Genomic DNA, 23727 nt, shown 5'->3' with positions numbered 1-23727 from the left:
TAATTTTTTTTTCTCCAAGGACTAAGATTGGAGGGCTCTTCCTCTATTTTTGTCTGGTAAAGCCCAACACACCCTGATTCATGACGGCAGCCTAAACAAACCTCATTAAGATTTGGGCAATGGGGTTAAAAAGGAGAAAGAGGTTTGTGTGTGTGTGTGTGTGTGTGTGTGTGTGTGTGTGTGTGTGTGTGTGTGTGTGTGTGTGTGTGTGTGTGTGTGTTTTTCCTGGAGGTAGTCAGTGGAGTTTGAATGAGAATGAATGACAGAGCGTGAAAGAGAAAGAAAAAGAGTTTGTGTGCAGTGATCTCTGCTGAGCTCCACAGAGGACCTATCATTACCAGATGTCTCAGTAGTTTGCTTCCAGACGAATCCCTGCTCACCGCCTTTAATTCGACTCTGCCTCTTTCTCTTTCTATCTTCCCTTCTTTCTTCCTTTCTGTCTGCTCGCCCTCTTTTTCTCTCTCCTTCTTTTCCTTCCTCCCTTCTCCATTCCCAGCTGTTTTTGGAGCACACAAGCACGAAGGAAGTTCTCCACCAATTGTTTCGGTCCTGAGAGGAGCTCCGCAGTTGGACCCCTCCCCCTTTCTGTCTCACTCCCCTTTCCCTCCTGCTACTCTTTTCCTCTCTCACCCTCTCTCTCTCTCTCTCCCCTCCCCTTGTTGTGACAGAGCACACCTGCTTGATCTTGGCTGCATGCGCTCCGAGTCCAATTACCCCATAGGCCCTCTCAGCCACTTCACAGTCTCATCCCCCTGCTCGACTGGATTTTGGGAGTCAAGCTCATCTCAACCACTCTCTTTGCCTAGCTTCCACTGAGAACAGGTAGGTTAATCTTTTAACTCTGATAAAGGATGAAAATCTGAGAATGAATGAGTGATCTTAGCTCAAGAACAACGACTTGGGCTTGACTGTGAACAGATTTGTTTAGTTTGAGAATAGTTTTGAGATAACTCTTCAGATTTTTGTATCATTTAATGTCTTGCTTACACATATAGGGATGAATTAGGAACATCTCTTTGTCCATTATATAAAACTGACATTATTTGCTGACGATGTTATTTTCTAAACATGTGTCTACATGTGAGGCAAAGTGGGTTTAAGTGTGCCTCCTTTCATACTTAATTTTGCATCTGTGTGCATGTGTGTGTTGTATATATTCCCGATTTGTTGCCAAGCCTTGTTCCCACAGCACTCTTGGCTTTGTGATGAGACTTTAATCATTCCCAGTCCAATCTCCATACAGCTCTGAAAGCAGCGACTAGGGAAGGGGGTGTGGTAGTGCTGTTGATACCAGTACCTCGCTCGTCTGCCAAAAAAGTATTATTTTTTCCCCGTATTTGATCTCCAAAGTATCCACCAGTGAGGACTGTGTGAAGTTCTCTCACTTTACAGTTTTAACTTGCATTTCTAATTTGTTGGTTTTTATGGCAGCTGACCAGAGAAGTGTTTGGCCACTTATTTGTTTAGATGTAACCCATATGTCAGGGGATTATTCAAATGTGTTGTATTTTTACATGGCAATAGAATCAGATTTGCAATGCCTATGGAAGGGTTTAAGAGAGGAAAAGGGAGAAAACTTGGACTTTCTTTCTCCTTAACTTGGTTAATTCTTTTTGTCATTATTTGCTAACGTCAGTGGAAAAGATTCTGATTTGTTGCATTCATTTTTCCCTCTCCCTCTCTCTTTCTCTCTTTGTTTAGCTTTCTTTTTCTCTCTTTTTTTCCTTTCCCTGTGGCGTATTGGCCAGTCTACAAGTAAATGAGTGGAGAAAAAAAGTTGAAACGACAACAATGAGGATTTCTTTGTGTTTATTCAGCCCATCACTGCATGTCAAGATGTTGATTGGAAAGGTTGTTGCTGGTGCTTCTCACACTTTCCATTTCAGTGACTCATTTCAGGCCATTTTAACCCCAATCCCTTATCTGTCTGCTCAGTGAACCTGTTTCCTTTCAGTACATACCTCCTCTGTCCGCCGTGGCATTTGCAACTGTGTTTTCACAGAAGCAGAGCAGCGCCCAAATTGCTAGGGGCAACTTAAAGTGAGAAGAGGAGATGAAAAAGGAGGAGATGAAAAAAACCCTCTACCTGGCAACACACAGCACCATTAATCCTGTAATGGTACAGCTTCCTCTATCAAAGAGGTCTGAAGACTTCCCGGCAAGCCACCACACAACTCTGAGCTAACTCATTACATCCTTTCTTTGCCAGCAGAGAAAAAAACTTAATAAGGCTCAGCTGCACTGAATGACACTGAATGGAATGGAGTAAAACTGGGGAAAACTTAGAAACAACACAGAAAGAAAAATGTCACTTAGAATAGAATCGAAGCCAAAAAGAGGCATACACATTGTGCTAAAATACACCCAGAGCAATAAAAGTACTCCTCCAGATCATAGTTTCTTGGGCTAAGCAGCTGTTTAATGTTTGAACCAGAAACCAGAAATACCAGATTTTAAACTAAAAGCTGGACGGCATTTTTTTCCATTTGGAATTCAATTGTTTGGGTCAAAAAAAGGAAAAGAACAATGGAACTTGAATGGACATCAGCCTTGAAGTATTTTCCCCCTGTGTGTGTTGGAATACCAGAAAGTTCCACATGTCAGTCCTTCAGGCCAAAGTTAAGGGGTCAGACAGAGAAAGAAAATACCAAAAGCTATGAGAGAAAGGCTTGGCAAGGAAGGAAGAGAGCACAAAATGGGAGGAGGAGATGGAAAGAGAAGAAAGGTGGAGAAGGTTGGGCAGTTTGTCCACGTCTGTACAGCACAGACGTTTGATAATGGGACTGAGGCTGATGGCAGGTTGACAGCTCTTCACATGGAACAGCTGAAATGTGGTTTAACCACTCACTGGCTTTCTCATACTTTGATTCCAAACACCAGGCAAGGTTTTAAGACCCAAGAAGTTCTTTCAGTTATATTTTTTAGTCTGAAACTTTTAGTTTCTCTATGAAGAAACTACTTTGAATCATAGTGGTGAAAAACCCTTGGGTTTTTCTTGGAGCCTAAAACATCCCATCATGCAGATATACACGGAAGGAAAGACTGATTTGGCTTTACTCATATTAATTTTAGAGAACTCGTTGGCACTGACATTGTTTGTTGGCAGTGCCTGTGCATATTTTCAGATGTTCATGTTCTCCCTCACAAAATCCCCCAAGTATGTATCAGAAATTCGTTGACTGTAACGACCACTGACTTGTTGGGTAACTGCTGAATTAAAAGTTCTCAGTAATTTTACCATAGTCATCAATCAAGCATATGTGTTTGTGCAATCATGTGGGAGGGGGAAACATATTCATTTGCTGATAGGTTAAAGGGGCCACATGTGTTTTAAATGTCCTGTGGCCTTGTAAATACCTTCCAGTGATTCATGGCCTGCAGACACTCTGCTAAGTCAGGAGCAGGCCTGTGGAGAGTTAAGAGGAGAGGAGCGAGGTAGCAGACAAGGGTCGAGAGTGGCAGTTAGCGTCTGCTTTATGGTGATTGGTTCATCATGGTTTGATTTGTTCAAATTAAAGCCCTGTGGTGTTTAAAGCTCGAATCTGTTTCTGTTCTGCTGTTGCACTTTGGTCGATCGAAAGTGACGAAGCATAGAAGGGAAAATTGCTTTACTCCCTCTTGCAGGCTCCGTTTCCTGTCTGGGATTCATTAGTAATGCTGAGGCCAGTTTTAGGGGAGAGTGGAGGGAGGGAAGGGAGATGAGACAAAAGTTGAAGACAGGAGAACTGACAAGGATGCCACCGCCACAGGAAATGTCAAACCCTTCCCCCCCTTTTTTTCATTAGTAGCCTGGACTGATGAATCCCAGGTTTCAGATACGTAAGAAAATATTGTTGAATGGTAACCTTATCGATTAAAGCTTTTCACAGTTGCCCGAGCTTTTCACATTGCTATACCTAGTTTGATTCTTTGGTCAATGCTTTGAGAAGCCTTTGATGATCACTGGAAGCCCTTTCAAAGTCTTTGGAAGTCATTAAACCATCAGTTGTCTCAGTGCAGTAAAATACGACGATTAAAAATTGCTACTACACCAGTATCTTGATCCAAGTGTGTTTTAAATCTCACTATAAAGCCAAACATATTTCTCAAGTTAGGTTCCAATGAATGGCTATATATCACTTCTGCACATGCTAATCTTTGTTTTACTGATGAGGACATTTTTTGCAGCACTGTTTCTCAAACATGCATTTGTTTTTAAAGTGCAAGTGTTTGCTTCATAGCTCAATAACAGGAAACCTTTTGTCTAGCAGCTTTTGCCAATTAGTTTCTGTCTACTTTTTGTCAACAAAGAATTTCTCATTGTCACCTTCCAAGCTGGCATACAGCCACACCATCAACAATATTCGTCATGTTCCTCGAATAAAGCCACTCTGACCTGAAAGATCAAGCAGGGAGGTTTGGAAGATGGTTTAATGCAGTTACTATTTGTTCACACTTTCATGTGCGTTTAATTTGAAATGTAATTTAGAGATTTTACAAACATTAAATCACTAAAAAAATATATTAAAGTTGGGTTTTTTTGTTTTTATTTTTAATAGAAATAAAAGATGTTTTCTGCATTTTAGGAACAAAATGATAAAATTTTCTAGTGTTATGTTTGTATCTCCAGCTTGGTGGTGTCCTCTGTAAAACTGGAAGTGATAAAGTGAATCACATTTATCCTGTAACAGAAAGTTGTATCTTCTTAGAGGGAATTAGAAATGCACACACTGGTGTGATCTGGGGTTTTGCAGGGTCAAGTCATGTTCCTGCATGCTGTTCAGGGCTGACAGCCCTTCGGGTTGTTTGAGAAGCCATATTTCAGATTTGCAGGCCAATCCTTCGGGGCCTGTAGATGCATCTGAGCAGACTGGTAATTAAGGAAGCAATGCCTGGGGTGCAGCAGGTTGAATTTTAACTTTTTCATTGTGTCTGTGGGTTTTTAGAGTAAACATTAAAGCTTACAGAAAGACTTTGGGTGACCAAATTTTTTAGTTACTAGTTACTAGTTTATAAATTTCTACACCTCTTGACCCAAAAACGCCTAACTTAATAATGCTAATACCACTTAAAGTTTATTCTGCAGCTATGATTCCAATTTCTTAGTTAACGTCCCAAAGAACAATCTCTGTCTGAAAAGCTTTTAGTTTTATTTTTCTTGGGTTTGTTTCAAATAATTTTACTCTCATCATCAGCAACTCCTAAATCTTAATATAAATCATGAAGTAGTAAGCAGTAAGCTTTGTGTTTGCAGTATTGCTGCAGCAGTTAAAGGCTAACAGAGCTCAGTTTGAGATTGCTCTCATCTCGTTCTTCCTTTTGCATGTCTGGCTTCCATTAAAAGATGCTGAAGTGTTTATGGACACCGTCTGACAGATTGATGGCAGAGAAACTGAAATTCTGCACCAGTGAACATGTTCATGTATATCTAGTTGTGTGTTTTTGGCCAGAGGTCAAAGCAGACAGATAAGGTTCAGTAGTCCTTGGTTATGTGTGCCCATTTCTGTTCTGTTCTGTTAAATAAACCTGGTTTTGCTGATTAATTTGAGTTTTCAGCCTCTGAAATGTGCCAGATGTAAGGAGTTTACAATATCAGTAGTTCACTGAAAAGATTGGCAAAGTGGCTTGAAATAGTTAAACTATAATGCTTTAGCAAATGAATTATCATGCAAAACAGGTCCATCCAATTTGACATAGATACTTTGTTATAGATACTGTGTCAACAGCACAACATGATGTTGGTTATAGTTATTTTGGTACCATATGATCTGGCATCCACTGGCTCATAATACTCATAATACTGGCCTACGAGTGCCTTACATCCCAAAATCCAACAAAATTAAAGAACACTGCATTCAGTTTCGTAGATGAGGTTTTTATTGGATTGAATTTTCTGCTTTGATTAGATATGAGAGCCTAACACAGCCAAGATTACGCAGCCCTTGGAAGACTGGAACAACTTGTCCTCTGGATCAGATGTTTGCTGAGACCAGAGCTTTTTCATTCAACACATTCAAGTAAAACAAATGCACAAATGTTTTTAAAGCACAGAAAGTTGAATCTGGACATTAAACACATGATCATGTGACACAATTCCAGTTTCTAATTTCCAACCTATAGAATCAGCTGCTTTGTTTTGGGGGGGGGTTCTGGTTTTTGCACTTCATAGCAAAACAAGGAAAGTTAAGAGGCAGAAACGAACCTATCGAACTTGATTCCCCTCTGAATGGATGTGATTTCAAGCTTGGTCACACTGTATGCAAGCACTGTAACCGCTGGACTGAAGCTGTACAGTGTGTCAAATCGGTGGCTGTTTTGTGGACAGAGACTATAATTACTGCTCATGTTGAGAGTCACTTTGAGCCGTGATCCCCATGACCCGACACAACCTTAACCAGGATTTGCACTACGTCAGCACTCACTGTCACTCCCATTCTCTTAAAAGCTTACAAAATAGTTTAAGCAACAAATCTAGTATTTTCATTGTGACATGCCTAATAATAGAATAGAAAAAGTACTACAGTACAAAAAACAACACAGGTACCTGTGTTAACACACATTAAAACAAACTTTTTGTTTCATCCACACTTGAGAAGACCTTAACATGAACCCAGTCACACAAAAAAAAACCCAATAAAATAAACATATGGGCCACTAACATCCTATGTGTGCTCAGAGGCCATATAAGCAACCTCGGAGTCACTTTTAACCCTGGCCAGCTGATGGTTTTTGTTAAGTTTCATCATCCTGGTCATGATGCTCAGGTCAAGGTCGGCTGCAGACCAGCAGCTCCAAAATTGTTTGTTAGCAGCTGTGGCTCAAAAGCGCCCTTCAATTATTGTGGCACCACGAGGGAAGGAGGAACGTTTGGCTTTAAGGTTGACAAGCAGATTGCTGGGTCTTTGAGACTCTGCATGTGTGTGTGTGTGTGTGTGTGTGTGTGTGTGTGTGTGTGTGTGTGTGTGTGTGTGTGTGTGTGTGTGTGTGTGTGTGTGTGGTTATCTTTAGAAATAGAAAAAAAAGGAAGTAGGATTCTCCCAGCGACTCCACTTGTACTGTAGATATAGACCCATACAGAAGATGAAGTGTTCGACAAGCAAACGATCTTCTTTGAATTACTGTAAAAACGCAAGCAGCTGTTAGCTAAAATGGTTATTAAAAAAAAGAAACAGGTGCAAAAAATATGAAACACGCTTAATGAAAAGGTAAAAATTAATGGAAAATGAGCCTGTAGAGGTAATCCAGGACTTCTTTGATGCTACATACTGGAACCAGAGTACTTGGTTCACCTCATGGACAGGACATTAACAGTTTTGCTGGCAGAATCACAGAACACATTAAATTTTGTGACCACACTATCTCCCCAAAAAGGATTTCATGTTGATTTATAAGATAAGATAAGATAAGATAACCTTTATTAGTCCCACACGTGGGAAATTTGTTTTGTCACAGCAGGAGTGGACAGTGCAAAAGTTATGAGGCAAAAATTAGAATACAATAAGAATAAATACAGTACACAACTGTACAGAATAGAATAAAATAAAATACTATATACAGTAGAATAAAATAAAATAAATATACAATAAGATAAAAATAGAATACAAATACAAATACTATATACAACTGAGTAAAAATACAACGATGACAGAAAGGATTATTGCACTTAGTATTATTGCATATGTATGGATGTGTGTGTTTGATCAGTTAAAGTCTTTATTATGGAGTCTGACAGCAGTGGGGAGGAAAGACCTGCGAAATCTCTCCGTCCCACACCGTGGGTGCCGCAGTCTCCCACTGAAGGAGCTGCTCAGTGCTGTCACAGTCTGCTGCATGGGGTGGGAGATGTTGTCCATCAGGGATGACAGCTTAGCCGCCGTTCTCCTGTCACTCACCACCTCCACTGGGTCCAGAGGGCATCCTAGAACAGAGCTGGCCCTTCGGATCACCCTGTTCAGTCTCTTCCTGTCCCCAGCAGAGATGCTGCCGCCCCAGCAGACCACGCCATAAAAGATAGCAGAAGCCACCACAGAGTCATAGAAGGTCTTCAGGAGTGGGCCCTCCACTCCAAACGACCTGAGTCTCCGCAGCAGGTACAGCCTGCTCTGCCCTTTCCTGTAGAGGGCGTCTGAGTTATGAGTCCAGTCCAGTCTATTGTTCAGATGAACACCAAGGTACCTGTAGCTGTCCACAGCCTCAATGTCCATACCTTGGATGTTCAGTGGTTGCAGTGGAGAATGCTTGTGCCTGCGGAAGTCTACCACCAGTTCCTTGGTTTTACTGGCGTTGATCTGGAGGTAGTTCAGCTGGCACCAGTCCACAAAGTCTTGGGTCAGACCTCTGTACTCCTTGTCGTCCCCATCAGTGATGAGGCCGACTATTGCAGAGTCATCAGAGAACTTCTGCAGGAAGCACTGGGTGGAATTGTGGGAGAAGTCTGCAGTGTAGATGGTGAAGAGGAACGGAGCCAGAACCGTTCCCTGTGGGGCCCCCGTACTGCAGACGACCCTGTCCGACACACAGCCCTGAGTCCTCACATACTGTGGTCGGTCGGTGAGGTAGTCCAGGATCCAGGTAGTGAGGTGATGGTCCACTCCAGAGTTCACCAGCTTGTCCTTTAGAACCGAGGGAAGAATAGTGTTGAAGGCACTGGAGAAATCAAAGAACATGATTCTCACAGTGCTTCCAGCGGTCTCCAGGTGAGCGAGGGAACGATGTAGGAGGTGAATGACGGCATCATCCGCTCCAATGCCAGGCTGGTAGGCAAACTGAAGTGGGTCCAGTGATGAGCTTATTAGGCGCCGAAGCTGAGCCAGGACCAACCGCTCCAGGGTCTTCATCAGGTGGGATGTCAGAGCCACCGGCCTGTAGCTGTTGAGGTCCTTGGGGCGTGAAGTCTTTGGCACTGGTACAACACAGGAGGTTTTCCAGAGCTGTGGGACTCTTCCCAACCTCAGGCTCAGGTTGAAGAGGTGCTCCATCACCCCACACAGTTGGTCCGTGCAGGACCTGACGACCCTCGAGCTGATGCCATCTGGACCCGCTGCCTTCTTGCCATTAATCCTCCTCAGTTCCCTCCTAACCTGGGTGGTTGAGAGAGACAGGCTGGAGCCTTGTGTTGAGTGTGTATTGGATGCTGCAGTTGGGGGTGGGGGGGAGTGAGCAGGGTGAATAGAGGAGGTGTGAAGTGTCTGAGGTGGAACAGCAGCAGTGGGGGTGGGTGAGTCTGCAGCCGATGTTGCAGACTGCCTCATGGCTGAATCAAATCTGTTGAAGAAATGATTCAGTTCATTTGCCCATCTCACATCTTTATGAACAATCCTTTGGTCATTGAAAGAAATGCCTAATGAAAAGATGAAGTCTTCATGTCTAGGGATAGGGTGGAGCTGAAGGTTAAGTTGAAAATGTAAGAGCTCATAGAGGAGGAAATTCAGAAACTCTGCCAAAGCACAACAGACAGCCGACCAGTGGGCAGGCTGGAGAAAGCAAATGTCTTGGCCCACTTGATGCTGCTCATGAAAACATCTCTTGACCCTCTGTAGTTTGCATATAGACCAAATCTGGGAATGGAGCATGCAGACATCTGCAGTATGTGCTGCAGAAAGCATACTCCCATCTAGATAGCAACAGGATCACCTTCTTTGATTTTCCAAGTGAATTTATCATGAGAAGATACAGGAAATGTCAGTAGACTATCTCAGCGGTCCCCAACCTTTTTTGCGCCACGGACCGGTTTATGCCCGACATTATTTTCACGGACCGGGCTTTAAGGTGTCGCGGATAAATACAACAAAATAAAACTAGTACCGGTACCGAAAAAAAGAAGATTTATTCATAACACACGTGAAAAGACCCAGGAAAACCGAGTTAACGATAAGAACGATAACAAAATAACGCTGAAAACCAATACAAACCCTGAAAAAAATACATTTCACACCTGAGCCTCAACTCTCGCGGCCCGGTACCAAACGACTCATGGACCGGTACCGATCCGAGGCCCGGGGGTTGGGGACCGCTGGACTATCTGACAGCCAGGACTCGGTGTGAGTTTGGGTAGTGCTCTGTATGAATTGGTGATACAGTATGAAAGAGACTATATTGTCTCCTGTTCCTGTTCACCTTATACACCTCATAATTTCAGCAAAGTTTGCAATACAACCTACAGAAATACTGACAATTCTGCAGTGGTTTGCTGTATTGGTGATACAGGAGGAGAAGCATGGAGCACTACTGGATGTTTTTTCTAGAGTGGACTGGGAGGTATCATCGTGTGAATATGAAAGGCTACGTGGGCCATGGTTATGCTGGGATAGGATATTGATGTGGTGTAGGTGTAAAAGTACCCAGGGATCCACATGGATTACACAAAGGCTCTATGTAAGAAGGGGATAAGTGGATGATTTTCTCTTACAGACTGAAACTTAGGTGCCAAAAGGACAGATAAAGGAAATCTTTCATTTCATTTCATTTGTATTGTATATCTCATTCTATAAATGTTTAAATGTTAAGCCTTCTCTAGTTCCAGCAGTAACAGTAGAAATGCAGACTTGACCATGGTCACAATAAGGCTGACACGTGGATTGTAACAATGTAAAAAAAAAAAATTTTAAAATATGAAAATGAAAATATATTATTTTATATGATTGTTATTTTTAACAGTATCTGTAAGGGAACCCTCAGTCGGATGACCCTCACTAATCTCTCTAAACTAAAGGTGTTTTTACTTCTACATTTCTTATTCTTTTTCTTATAAACTGAATTCTTTTGTCTGCTTTTGACTTATTGCAGCATTCAACAGCATCCAATTCAACAGAATTTGGTATTTTCTAAACTTGTTTTCTAAACTAAAAGACTATATTCAAAGTGTATCCACCCAAAACCTTCTGTGTCATTTCAGGCTCCCTACTATCAGCACCATGAGGTCTGCCTGTCTCTCTCTGCTCCTGGTCACCGCCTGCTGGGCTCTGCCCTTTCGCCAGTCTGGCTTCTTAGACTTCATGATGGATGAGGGGTCAGGGGACCCTGTTACTCAGTCCCCATTGCCCCCCGTGATTGGAGGCCCTAAATGCCCCTTCAGATGCCAGTGCCACTTGCGTGTGATCCAGTGCTCTGACCTTGGTAAGGCAATACACTTCCCAGTGGTGGTTTATATGGTTGTGTAGACTTGTTTTCTAGCACTGATTAAACAATATGAGAATTATCCATGGTTAAAGTCCAAAATCTTTCAGTATATATAGACAAACAGAACTCCATCACCTGTAAAGATATGCTTTGCATGTTTCTTTTGGGTTTGCTTGAGCACAGCTAACATCTATTTTAAGGCCTAATTCCTAAACATTTGTGAGAAGAAATGTTTTCTTCATTCAGTCCTTCATGTGCAGTCCTGTTCTAGAATCAAAATGCCTGAGCTTGTTCCACTGTACCATTCATGGCATTACATTTTTTAACTCTTTTCCTCCTCAGACACCTACTAGGGGTAACCATAGCTTCTCTTTTCTGTCATATTTCAGGCCTGCTTCCTAAAAAAAGATTGGGTGTGCATCAGGTAGTGATGGTTATTTCTCCCTGTACAGTTCACTAGTGCCACCCTATTAGTTGCCAAACCACATCTTAATTTATATATAGAGGTGTGAAAACTCATCATTAAGGGTACTGGAGAGATCACCAAATGTTCTTTATGGGGGAAGGAGTTAAGAGCCTGAAAGAAGTCACTTGCTTTCCTCGCTCCACCCAAACCCAAAGGGTCATTGGAAGGGTGTATTGTGTTACTCATTCTTGCACAGTCCTCCAGAGAACTTGTTTTGATACATTAACTGCTTCCAGATGCTGCAAGTCTTATTTCATTTCTTGTAACAACAAGATTATCTTCTTTTTCTGGATAACAGCTTTTCTTTAATCGCAGCAGCGATTAAAGGTTAACCTGGACTTCATAAATATATTCTAGTACCGTAAATTAACCAAAAAGTGCTTCTATAAGTTTACATGGTTTATTTACCAAGGTTAGAACTACTATTAGTTGGGTTTTTCATTCATCACACTCACAACAATTTGCTCAATAGTCATCTTCTTTGTTTGGACCTCATCTGCCATGTTTGTCTAATCTCATGTATGGTATACACAAAAGGTTCAGTCATCTTTCAGAATCCAACACACAAAAGTCCCTGACCTCATTTATATTTGGTTATTATGTAAAAGTGCTTGACTAGGCAGTTCGGTTTGACAATTCTTTGGCCCTGTTTTTGTTTGGAAAGTATGAGCTTCAAGAAGGAGCAGGACAGGGAGGAGTGTCACTAATGGAGGATACTAGGATGAGGAGTAGACAGACCTCGCATAAACAAACAAAAGATGTTTCAGATTCTGGAAAAGAAGCATAAGGAGACAGGCCAACAAATAGGCGACTCAAACGGTTAAGGGACAGACAGGCAGTCACAAACACAGACGGTCAGAGAGACCAGTTCCATTATGTCATTACTCCAAGAGGGGCCGTGAGCAGCAGCACTTTCCCCAAAGATGCAACTCTATTCTCCACTCTTGCATCAGCACTATTTTCCAGATCCCCCATCTGCTCCGCAGATCTGCTGGCACATCCACAATAGACATTCAAATGCTCAGATACACACACACACACACACACACACACAGGAATAAACATTGCATGTGTTTGGACACACACAAGTCTGGCCATAAAATGTCTGAAAGAACTCAGAGATTTGGATTTTTCTCAGTGAGGCTGATTGCTGCTGGCACGATGACAGTTAAAACATTCAGGGGGAAAACCGGTGTAAGGGTCAAAAGTTGCGATTATATCTGTAAGAAAGAGGTTTTGCTGACAGGCTGCAGAACAGCTTTTCTTTTTCCATTACAAGTAATAAAATGGCGCAATCCCCCATTAAACCTGTAAAGCTAATTGTCTTTTAAAAATATATGACGGTATAAAGTGAGCAACCTGGGCATCACACCCTTCTGAACAACCCAAAAAAGTCCCAAACTTCCCAAGAGCCATTTGGTTCTGTGACAACTCATCCTTCCCAGACACAGTTCCAGAAAACGACAGGAAATTTCATAAATAGTGTCATTAATTCTTTGTAAGGCTCCAAATTAGTCCAGTCTACTCCAAAGCAATCATGCACTTGAGATTGTAATCACTCTGATATAAAACTGAGTGATTAGTGAAGTGAGGACAAAACTCGAAGCCCAGTTTTTTCTTGCTCATTTCCCGATTGCTAACAGATGAAAAACAAGAAGTGAAACATTCAGTTAATTTATGCTGTAATTTTAAACATTTTTTAACATTAGACTTTTGCTATTGTGTAATGAGGCGTTTTTCTTTCAAGCTTTGCTTTCGCAGTACATTTGACAGCTTGGTTACAGTTCATTAACCACATGAGGTTAACTTAAAGTCTCCAGTCACACAGGCTTAGAGAACGATCAGAGACCCTCCGGTAACCACCTGCTTCTAGGGGGAAATGTTTATTCCCAAGCTAGTTGACCAAAACTTCCTTGTTTTGGTCGCTAGCGTATTGGTGCTCTCATAGTATGAATGGAGGTAATAAAGTTGCCTACTGGCCAGCTACTGTCCAAGCTGTAGTGAAACTGTGAAAACTAACCAGAAATGAAGACCGTTTGCCTTCAAAGTTAAACCTGCAACTTTTGAAATGTTTTGGCTGCAGTGCCGAGGCTCAGATTTTATTTTTAAGGCAGCTAGGCAGCGAGTATTTGCAGAACAACATGAAAAACTACAGACAACCACGCCAACTCATTTCACCCACGAGAAAGCCAGCAACCTTCAGGAATCACTACTAACCAGTCCAGGGATACAGATTTGTCCCTAGCAACCAGTGATTGTATCACATACAGGGCAGACAGCTCTCCAACATAGCGTGCATGACATCACATGGAGAACATTAATTAAGCCAAACTTCGTGTCCAGAAAACAACGCATTTGTTGGGCCTTATGGAGTTCATATTCAGGTCATTTATGGCTCAACTACTTTGAATCACATCAGATTGCATGATCATTGCACAACGCCCTTTATCTTGAATGTTTTTGAGTTTCTTGCGAGATTTTTTTCCACACATGAGATGTCAAATCATTATTCACACTCAAATAGAAAACATTCCTTTTTAGCCAAGTTTTAAGTTAAATGTTTTGAAGGGGTGGTTTTTAATTAATTTGACACTCTTATTATAAAAAATGAATCTGCAGATGAAACATGCCGTCATAAAACCATGTATTTTGTTGGATAGTCAGCACCACATGTTCCACCCATTTTTCTTCTAAACCTCCGGTGACATGGAGTACTTATTAAGCTGTATTTGTCACCAGATAGTTGACTGTAAATTGTAATAAATAGTGTCTAGCTGAGGCAGATGACAGATGTTGGAAACTAGGTTAAGGCCATATTTTTCAGCAGTTGTCATTTGCCTGACATATTAATATATATGGCGTATTTTTTGCTTCTATTAGAAACCACAAACACATCCTTTTGAAAGTTTTTCCAGCTGGCTTTCTACAAAATTGTTGCTTTTACAATAGAGGCATCAAAAAATGAGTTTTAGGCCCGTGGAAGCAGAGATGTTTTGACTTTTTAGAAAAGAATAATAAAAGGTGTGTGTGTAAGACTAGAGCTATACAGTGCAGTGATGTAATGATGACCACAAACTGCTGTGTTAATGTGTCATGCACTGCCAAGTTGGAAAAGCTGACAGAAAAACAAACCAGCAGGAAATAATGTTTGGGTGAGCCAAACAGAAGTAGTCACAAGTTATTGAGCCAAAATTTGTCAAGACATACGTATGGAGTGGAGAAACAGAGTGTAACCTTTTTTGTTAAACAGTTTATTCTACGCCTCTTCCTCTCAAATGTAAACTGCCCATTAGGAATCTCGCCGTATGTTTTTTTGTATCACCACAGAAGCATAAAAATCTCCTAGATGTCTTCATTCAACTTTTTTGAAAACTTGTCTTTCACATCAGATGCCTTTTTTTTAATTTGCTCATGACGTGCCGCGCTAAAGTCCAAGCAAAAGGATCTCATGTGACCTCAGTGTCCAGGTATGCAGTTGCATTAATGCCAAAGGAAATTTGTTTCAAGGTCCATTTCCACCATGTGTGCCTCGCAGCACATCAAATAGTTTTTCTGTCCCTTTGGAATGTCTGTTCTTAAGATCTTAAAGTCAAAGCACCATCCTGTACTGTTAGATATTCCCAAGCCAGTATGCAACAGACATCATGGAGAGGCTTTATTCAGTAACACTGCAAGGCAGACAAACACACAACAGTTATCACATGTGGATTTGTAAGTTTAAAGGACCTAAAAATTAAATGTGTGAAATTGTGAAAAATTTGTTTTTCTTGGCTGTTCAAATTAAAAACAAATCATCAAATCAGCTACACCTGTTTTTGTTTATTGCTTTGAAAAATCGAAATCATCGATTCATCCACACTATCAAAAAAAACTGAGTGATGCTCAAAAAAACATGTTTTTCAGTATCAATCTGATTATTTTTATGGGATGGTTTAAAAATCCACACATGTTAGCTGACAAAAAAAAAATCCTCCTTCCCAGGATGAAGACCAGTAACTCAAGACATCACATTCAAACATCTGTGTCCAAACTGTCTTTCCTGCAGCTCATGCTGAGCACACATTGCCTCTGGCAACAGCACAAAGTTCCACAAATACACACTACACATTTTCACACAGTCGGACAAAGGCGGACAGAAACCAGGAAAGAATAGCGGGTAATCGTTTTGTATCCATTTCCTCTTGGGGTCAGAGTGTGGTTAACCTCTCAGCACCTGAACCACCACTGTCACCGCCTTACTTCAAACTCCACCATCCATCATTCCGATGGATTTATTGCACTTGTATGCTGCTGACTGTCATAACCACACATGCAGTTAATCAGGTTCTTATTGAAATCGCCTCCTTTAGGCCTGAAGGCTGTCCCTGAGGATATTCCAGATGACACCACCCTGCTGGACCTGCAGAACAACAAGATCACTGAGATCAAGGAAAATGACTTCAAGAACCTTAAAGGACTACACGTAAGAGATCATTCGCTTTCACAGGGTCGCGTGCCCATGAACCATTTGTTATTCCCAACATTATATAATGTCTGAAGTTATGTAACTATAAAACTCACCACAGCTGTCTTTCAACATAAAACTTGATTATCCACACTGGGAAACATCTTGTCCATCCATCCATCCATTCGCTTCCGCTTATCCTTTTCTGGGGCGCTGGAGCCTATCCCAGCTGTCATAGGGCGAGAGGCGGGGTGCACCCTGGACAGGTCGTCAGTCTGTCGCAGGGCTAACACACAGAGACAGACAACCATTCGCACTCACGTTCACTCCCACATTCACACCTATGGGCAATTTGGATTAATCAATTAACCTAACCCCACAAATTGCATGTCTTTGGACGGTGGGAGGAAGCTGGAGTCTTGTATTAAATCAATTTTTTGATGTTGGATAGATCCTCCACCTCCATAAAGCACCACCTCCATTTCCCTATACAAATAGTAAATACCACGACTGCCCCTCTCACAGTCCCCCAGTCCATGGAAAGCATTATCCCTATAGGCCTCACAGCCTTACACCTCTGAACTCTCGTAGCTTTCCTTCTCGCAATAAATGCCTCAGTCTGACAGCCAGAGCTGTTTCCAATGTAATGTAACTGGCCTCACAAGGGGATTGGTCCACATACCACATATTGCTTCATGTCTGCTCCAAGAGAGGGCAACAGCAGGAGTGAGATTCCTCTGAAAATGCATTAGTAATAACACCCACCACCACAACATCTGCTGGGTTCAAAATATCTTTTGTTTTTGTTGCGGTTTTATTCGGAAAGTACGATTTCTTTCACAGTCCTATGGTGCATATAGCCATGAAACTTTCTCAGTGGAAAAACTAGAAGCCACCAAGGCATAAAGTTTCAAATAAATGTTCAAATTCCATATAAATAAATATCAAACAGTGATCTGGATGTGAAACGCTGCTGCTGTATTTGCTAGACTGAAATGTTGCTGTTAATGCCTTGAACTCATCATTTCATGCATTTTTAATTAACTTTAACACTGTTATAGACACTAGGCAGCAATAAAAACATTTTACAGTCAAGAATATCATATTATTTCCCTTGTATTCCCTCTTACAGGCTCTGATCCTCGTGAACAACAAACTCACTATCATCCACCCCAAGGCCTTCAGCCCTCTGACCAAGCTGCAGCGCCTGTACCTGTCAAAGAACTTGCTAAAGGAAATGCCGGCTAACATGCCAAAGAGCCTGCAGGAGCTTCGCATCCATGAGAATGAGATCACCAAGATTAAAAAGGCCTCTTTCCAGGGCATGTCCCATGTCATCGTCATGGGTATAAAAATTTACTGATATAGTTACCACATTATATTTATACATATTCTTTTGCTCTTCCCTCAAGTAATTACATACAGAGGAATAGCTAGCAGGTCTGATTTACATTTTAAAAGAAGCAAACTTGCTCATGTAAACACACCGAGTATGCAGCTGGTGGCTTGACGGCCTCTGGGAAGGTTGATTTAATGTTTTGTGTGTGACCTGTTAATGTATTCTCTATTGTGTCTTAAAATACAACCCCCACTTCTTTTGCAGAAATGTACAGTTTACAAATCAAATGTGCATATTTGGGCAATGAGCTGTACTGCTGTTTATCCATCTAGATTGTTTTGCTATGAGTTGATCCAAATTTTGGAGATAGTGTCTCCGTTCTTCTGAATATTCTCTGCAGAAGGATCTGTGCTTTTCCCTTGGCTCGGTTCTAATGTTAGCTGATTGCACGCTTGTGCAAATTTCATACATGAAATCGCACAGTTGTTCAGCATAGTGAAGCCTACAAGCAAGATAAGGCAGAGCCAAATGTAACAAAACTCCCTGCGTTCTCCTAAAATACCAACACATCTTCCCAATTTGGTGTGACACTTTCCCAATCATATATGTAGAAAATGATGAGCTTACAGTTTTTATAGCTTAGAATTTGGTGTTTAGGTTCAATTATCAATTCTTCTGCTGTAATAATAACAATATCAAACTTAAGTTGTTTGATTAAAATGTACTGGAACACTAAAAGGCAGGAGTTGTTTATCTTCACTATATTTGCAAGATTAAAGAGGTTTTCACTACTGAAATCTCCAAATCTGGGCAACTAACAACAAAACTTGCTGTGAATTGTCCCATTATTTTCCTCCTCACTTTGATAACTCATATCTAACTCTTAAAATTCCCTGTCCCACAAATAAAGTATCATTGTGTCACTGATTAAACTAAAGCCAGCGTGTGGATTCAATCAGCTGAAATACAGTGAAAGTGGTATGAGAATGATGCTCCGTCTGTGACAAACCAGGAAATCTGGCATGGAGAAAGATGACTGTGCAAACAGAATTATTTCATTAGTCAGCCCTCGTTGTTCCCGTAACACATCCAGGGAGGAACTAATTTGGGATCCATTTCTCTTTTTTCGTCATGTGTCCTCAATTCCATCTTTTTTTTCAGAGCTTGGATCCAATCCTCTGAAAACTGCAGGAATTGAGGCCGGTGCTTTTGCTGACCTGAAAAGGGTGTCTTACATTCGCATTGCAGACACTAACATCACAGAGGTCCCCAAAGGTATTGTTCTCATCTATTACCACAAATAACTCCTAAAAGAAGATTTGTGCATGCGACTGGATTTTAGTTTACAGTGAAACACTTGGTTTAGTGTAAAAAGAAAAGAAAGAAGGAATACTGCATATTCCTAGACTAGAAATATCCTCTTCTTGCTTTTTTTCCCTCACAGAAGATTGAAGAAGTCATAGAAGTTGCTACCTCTTAATACCACTTGGTTTTTGATGTGGATCTATTGTCTTGTGGGTTCGCAGGTCTGCCCAGCTCTCTCTCTGAGCTTCACCTGGACGGAAACAAAATCACCAAGCTGACAGCTGACAGGCTCAAAGGCCTAAATAACCTGGCAAAGTAATATGCATATGTTTATCATTTTAAACTGTGATTTCCTTTGCATTTTGAGCTTTAAAGTGAGTGCAGGTGGGACCACTTCAATGCAGTATTAACCACTTGCAACTACATGGCCGTGAGTAGTTGTAGTAGTTGTAGATTTAATGCTTTATGCTTAGAAAAAAGGAGAAAAACTTGACTATCCAGAGTCCGGAATTTAAAAAAAAAATGCAGATGCCCAAATGGATTTAAGAGTAGAGCACTGGCACATATTTACGTGTAAGAGGGAAAAAGTTTATTATGGGGTTTGTAATTGAATGATAATTAAGCTGAGGGTGCCTGCAGTCGCTTGCAGACAGGCTGGAGTGCAGTCAGAAGGGAGCCGAGTAAGTGGGGCACTCACTCTCCTATGGTTTGGAGTTGGTTGAGTTTTGCAGAGCTAGGTTTTTCTGCAGTACATAAAGAAGAACAGTCTGGGGAGGTTCACTGGAGACTGAAGTAAGCCTCTTAAGACACGCACTTTTTTCCATTAATCCTAGGTCATCTGAATTTGTCAGCTTCAGCTCTGAATGTGCACATTTTGTCACATTTCTCTGCAGTCACTTTTGCATCATTGCTGCTCCCTTTAGGCAGCTTTTTTCTGATTTGGACAGCTGGTGGGCGTGGCTCCTATGAGTGCAGCTCTATTCCTGACATGAGTACTACATCAAGAATATCTGCTATCCCTGATATCATACAGAGCTACCAGACATTTGTACAGCAGGCTGAAGTCTAAGCTTGTGGCTCATAATTTATGATAATGTACCTTTCTGAATGAGTTACCTTTTCGAATTGTGTTTCCACTCTTTGGTTTGGCTTGTTGACCTGGAAAACTAGCTGCAGTGTTACTGTTTAAGCAATTTTCTGTCTGGAAAACCCTAAAGCCTAAACAGTGGTTTCTGGATAATCAAAATAAATGGTTTGCTCATAAATTTGACTAGAACGTGTTTATAAGATCACTGCTCAGATTATGCCAGGGATGGCATACCAAACCAGAACAAAGAACACTTTGATGCAGAAGTTGAGGGAAGAGGAGCATAAGATGCTTTTTGTTTTCCATTCTCTCATAATGAAGTAATTGAGTGGGAGATTCTGGGCTCTGCAGCAGGTGTGGATATTTTCCTGCATGCGCATTTCCTCTGGTAAATCTCTCTCACTTCCTTTCAGCTCATTTTATTAGCTATTGAGGACTTTGGAGTGAATGTCACTGGCTTAGTTTGCAATGTACTACTTTTTTCTACTTCCTGATTTTTCTTGCAGGCTGGGTCTGAGCTACAATCAGATCAGCTCTGTGGAAAACGGCACATTGGCTAACGCACCCCACCTGCGAGAGCTGCACCTTGACAACAATGCTCTGACCAGCGTGCCTCCTGGCCTGCCCGACCATAAGTACATCCAGGTACATACTCATCTGATTAACGTTAGGATTATGGCACTTTTCCAGTTTTCAATACACATCTTAATCAAAGGAAGGTTGTTATTGCAACCACTTATTTCCAGCACTGTAGTTATGTTTCTCATTCTCTTATGGTTTGATCACACACAGCTCCTTTTCTCCGATGTAAACCATGCTGAAAAAGTTTACTTTGCTGCGTTTTTTCATTTGGGTTGTTTAGGTTAACAATGCTCGATTACAAGTCAGCCAAGGCTTTCATAACTCAAGTCATATGGATTCATTTTTTGTTTGTTTATTGACTGTTGGTAGCTTACACTGATACAATCTGATCTGGAAAGTAGGGGGAAAGTAGACGGGCCATTTAACGTTTAGTTTGGCACTTTGATATCTCAAATGTGGAACTACTGCTTCAATCTTATCTCAGAAGGCTCCTTCATTTAAGGTAATTCCCTGAATTTCTCAATAGATCAAAACGTATTAGATTACAAACTACCTTTTTCTGTGAATGTTGTCAAGAGCAAACATCCCAGACTTTTGGAAGAAATGAACCAGGTTGTTGATATAACTTTCAAAATTTGCAAACTATGCCCAGTCTGCACAAATCCTTTACTTCCAGCACAGATTGGGACACTTCCATTCTCTGAGTCAAAAAGGATATTGTGTGATTCATCTGCAATTCCTGTTCCCAGACATCCCACGCAAGTCTGTGGAAAGCCCAAAGTGGCATGGCAATAATTAAATGACGATCAGATACAGTATGAGAAGGAGAAACTTGCAGAGGCAGCAGCAACTGTAAGCATGCTGGAGCACATTAAATAGCACACCCTCTATGAGATTTACCAATAGAATGAGCAGAAATGTATCAGCCGATGTGGACTGATAGAAGTTGCATAACAGAAGGTTTTATTGCAACTGTAAGAATATCTACACTGCGATATTTAGGGTGTTTTTTTACATTAAAAAAAAACAAAGAAAGGTGGACAACAATATTGTTTTTAGTGAAACCAGATGTTTAGAAAAGGTGCGACATACAAAGAAATTATTTATAGAAGTCTCTTTCATGCTTTTTGTTCTGTCTTTTGACTTTTCCATTGTATATGATGACATATTTAGCAGGGTGACTCTGAAGTCTGTAATTAACATTATAATGTTATGCCACTTTCCCGCCTTTGCTCCTAGAGCCTAGCAGCTTTGTCATTTTCCTGAGTTCTCCATATTTTTTACACACCACTTGATTAGCATGTATGCAGTCCTTTTCTCCACTGTTTTTAGTTAAACATTCTGAAGAGAGGAGGGAAAAAAGCCTGGCTTGGTTGTTGCTATCATTCATTTTGAGACATATTATTTTCCTCTTAATCTGCTTTATTCTGGAAAAGCCAAATTATTGCCATGAACGTTCGGTGACCGAATGTTGTTATTATTTTAATCCCTGCTCTAGGTGGTCTACCTTCATGCCAACAAGATTGCTGCTGTGGGAACAGAGGACTTCTGTCCTCCCGGCTTCAACACCAAGAAGGCCATGTACTCTGGCATCAGCCTGTTCAGCAACCCCGTGCCTTACTGGGAAGTTCAGCCAGTCACCTTCCGCTGTGTCTTTGACCGCTCCGCTATCCAGCTCGGCAACTACAGGAAGAAGTAGAGCGTCCTACATGCCACTGCAAGGAAGTGTGTGTTTGTAAATGAGTGTGTGAGAGTTTTGTATGTGTGAGTGTTTGACAACAGCCCCACAACACTGACTCCCTACCAACACTGCCTTTCCACAAATGATGATACAGTTAATTCGCATACTCATTTCAAAACTCTGTGGACCTCAAACACAACGTATCAGATTCAATATTCAGCTTCAAGGTTTGTGTAACGATAGTACCCACAGCTTACTGCAACTACTAGCACACTACAGTGACGCTTTCGTGCACAGGGCACATCATTCACGGGACCAGTTACGCAAGCATTAATATTGCATATATGTTCACATAAGTGCTGTAACATATTAATGTGTATAATATGTGCAATTTATTCAGTGGACAACAAATTAAAAGATGAACCCAAACCAAAAAAAAAAACCCAACAACAACAAAAAAATCTCACTCAGTGGAAATCTCAATTTAATCGCCTTTTAGACCTGTAGCATTGTATGAATTAGCTGGCCTGTAGAGCAGGCAGCAATGGGTTAACTTGTGTTTTACCCTTTAACAACCGGTATACTAGAATGTAGTAGATATTGCCTGTGTACTAGGAATAGACTTCAAAGTGTAATATTACCAAGCTGCATTTCAAGAACACAGAGTGTCTATTTGAATTGTTCTCAATCCAAGTAGAGATAAAAGCAGCAGTGATTTCATTTGCTTTGTGATATCTTGTGCTTCCTTCCATGTTGTTTTAGCTCTGGATCTTTTTATATATTTTCTCCATCACATTCCATCTCCTGTTGTGTTCCAAGTGTGTGCTTCCCATAAAACAAGGTGAAAATAGCTTGTTAAATGTAGAATAAATCATATATGTTTTAAACAGAAGCCATGCCCAAAGATTTATATGCATGCTCTTAATTTTTCCTTTCAACTTGAACCTGATGCTTTCTTTATTGTCGTGTTAATGCGTGTATGTATCTACTTCATGTTTACCTTCCCTTTATTTTTATTTTTTATTCTTTTTGTTGGAAGTTGGAGGGTCTATGTAGACTGACATGCCAGCAGCAACCATATTGGTGTGAATGTTGTATGTATAGATGCTGTATATAAATGCTGTATAAAAACCTCTCATTGCTTAAATGCACAAGCACTTACCATAGCTCAGACTTAATATATCAGCAACAAACGTGTTCCTCTTTTTTTCGGAGCAGGGGCTCCAGCTAAGTTGTCATGAACAAAATAAAAATACTAGTGGAAACAGTAGCAGTTTTTAATGGTTACAATGACCAGGATTAGCATTATTATCTTTGGTGTGAATGGAGAGTTAGCTCCAAGGTCACTGGATAGCACAAATGATCAAGCGAACGTACTAAACATGAGAAATCTTCACTTATATGGAACATAAATTCACATCAAATTCGAATGCTAACAGGAGGCATGTCATTGAGAGAGAACCTTGGCAAAGACTGGAAATATGCAATGAAAGCGCGATGAGTTATCAAATGAAAAACACATGCACCCAAACACTAAAAATTTCAATTTCATTATTTCAGCTGACTGCATTTCAGAATAAAACCAGACTAATAAGCGATCTAGGTTTGACTATGTTTCACTTTCGATTATTTAAAAGTCATCGATTGCTTTCACTTTTATCGCAGCCTTTATCTGCTCGCGCTAAACATCAATGCTTTCTTGCCATCTGGCAACAGTAAGTGAGTC

General features: G+C 40.9%; 1 protein-coding gene across 1 annotated transcript; it reads left to right on the top strand.

Annotated features, from left to right (window-relative positions):
• The first annotated feature begins 644 nt into the window (after positions 1–644).
• On the top strand, positions 645–23266 carry dcn (decorin). The gene is made up of 8 exons (XM_085251265.1): positions 645–822; positions 10874–11094; positions 15913–16025; positions 17140–17353; positions 18508–18621; positions 18873–18966; positions 20245–20383; positions 21819–23266. Exons 2-8 carry the CDS (start codon positions 10893–10895, stop codon positions 22017–22019), a joined length of 1077 nt encoding a protein of 358 aa, XP_085107391.1. The 5' UTR covers positions 645–822; positions 10874–10892; the 3' UTR covers positions 22020–23266.
• The last annotated feature ends 461 nt before the right edge of the window (positions 23267–23727 follow it).

The sequence above is a fragment of the Mchenga conophoros genome, linkage group LG17 (assembly GCF_057382185.1).
Source record: "Mchenga conophoros isolate Kocher_MC1m ecotype Shallow Benthic linkage group LG17, M_conophoros_male_GT1.1, whole genome shotgun sequence".
In the NCBI taxonomy this organism is placed as follows: domain Eukaryota; kingdom Metazoa; phylum Chordata; class Actinopteri; order Cichliformes; family Cichlidae; genus Mchenga; species Mchenga conophoros.
The sequence above is the reverse complement of the archived record's forward strand: the minus strand, read 5'-3'. Positions and strand labels throughout refer to the sequence as shown.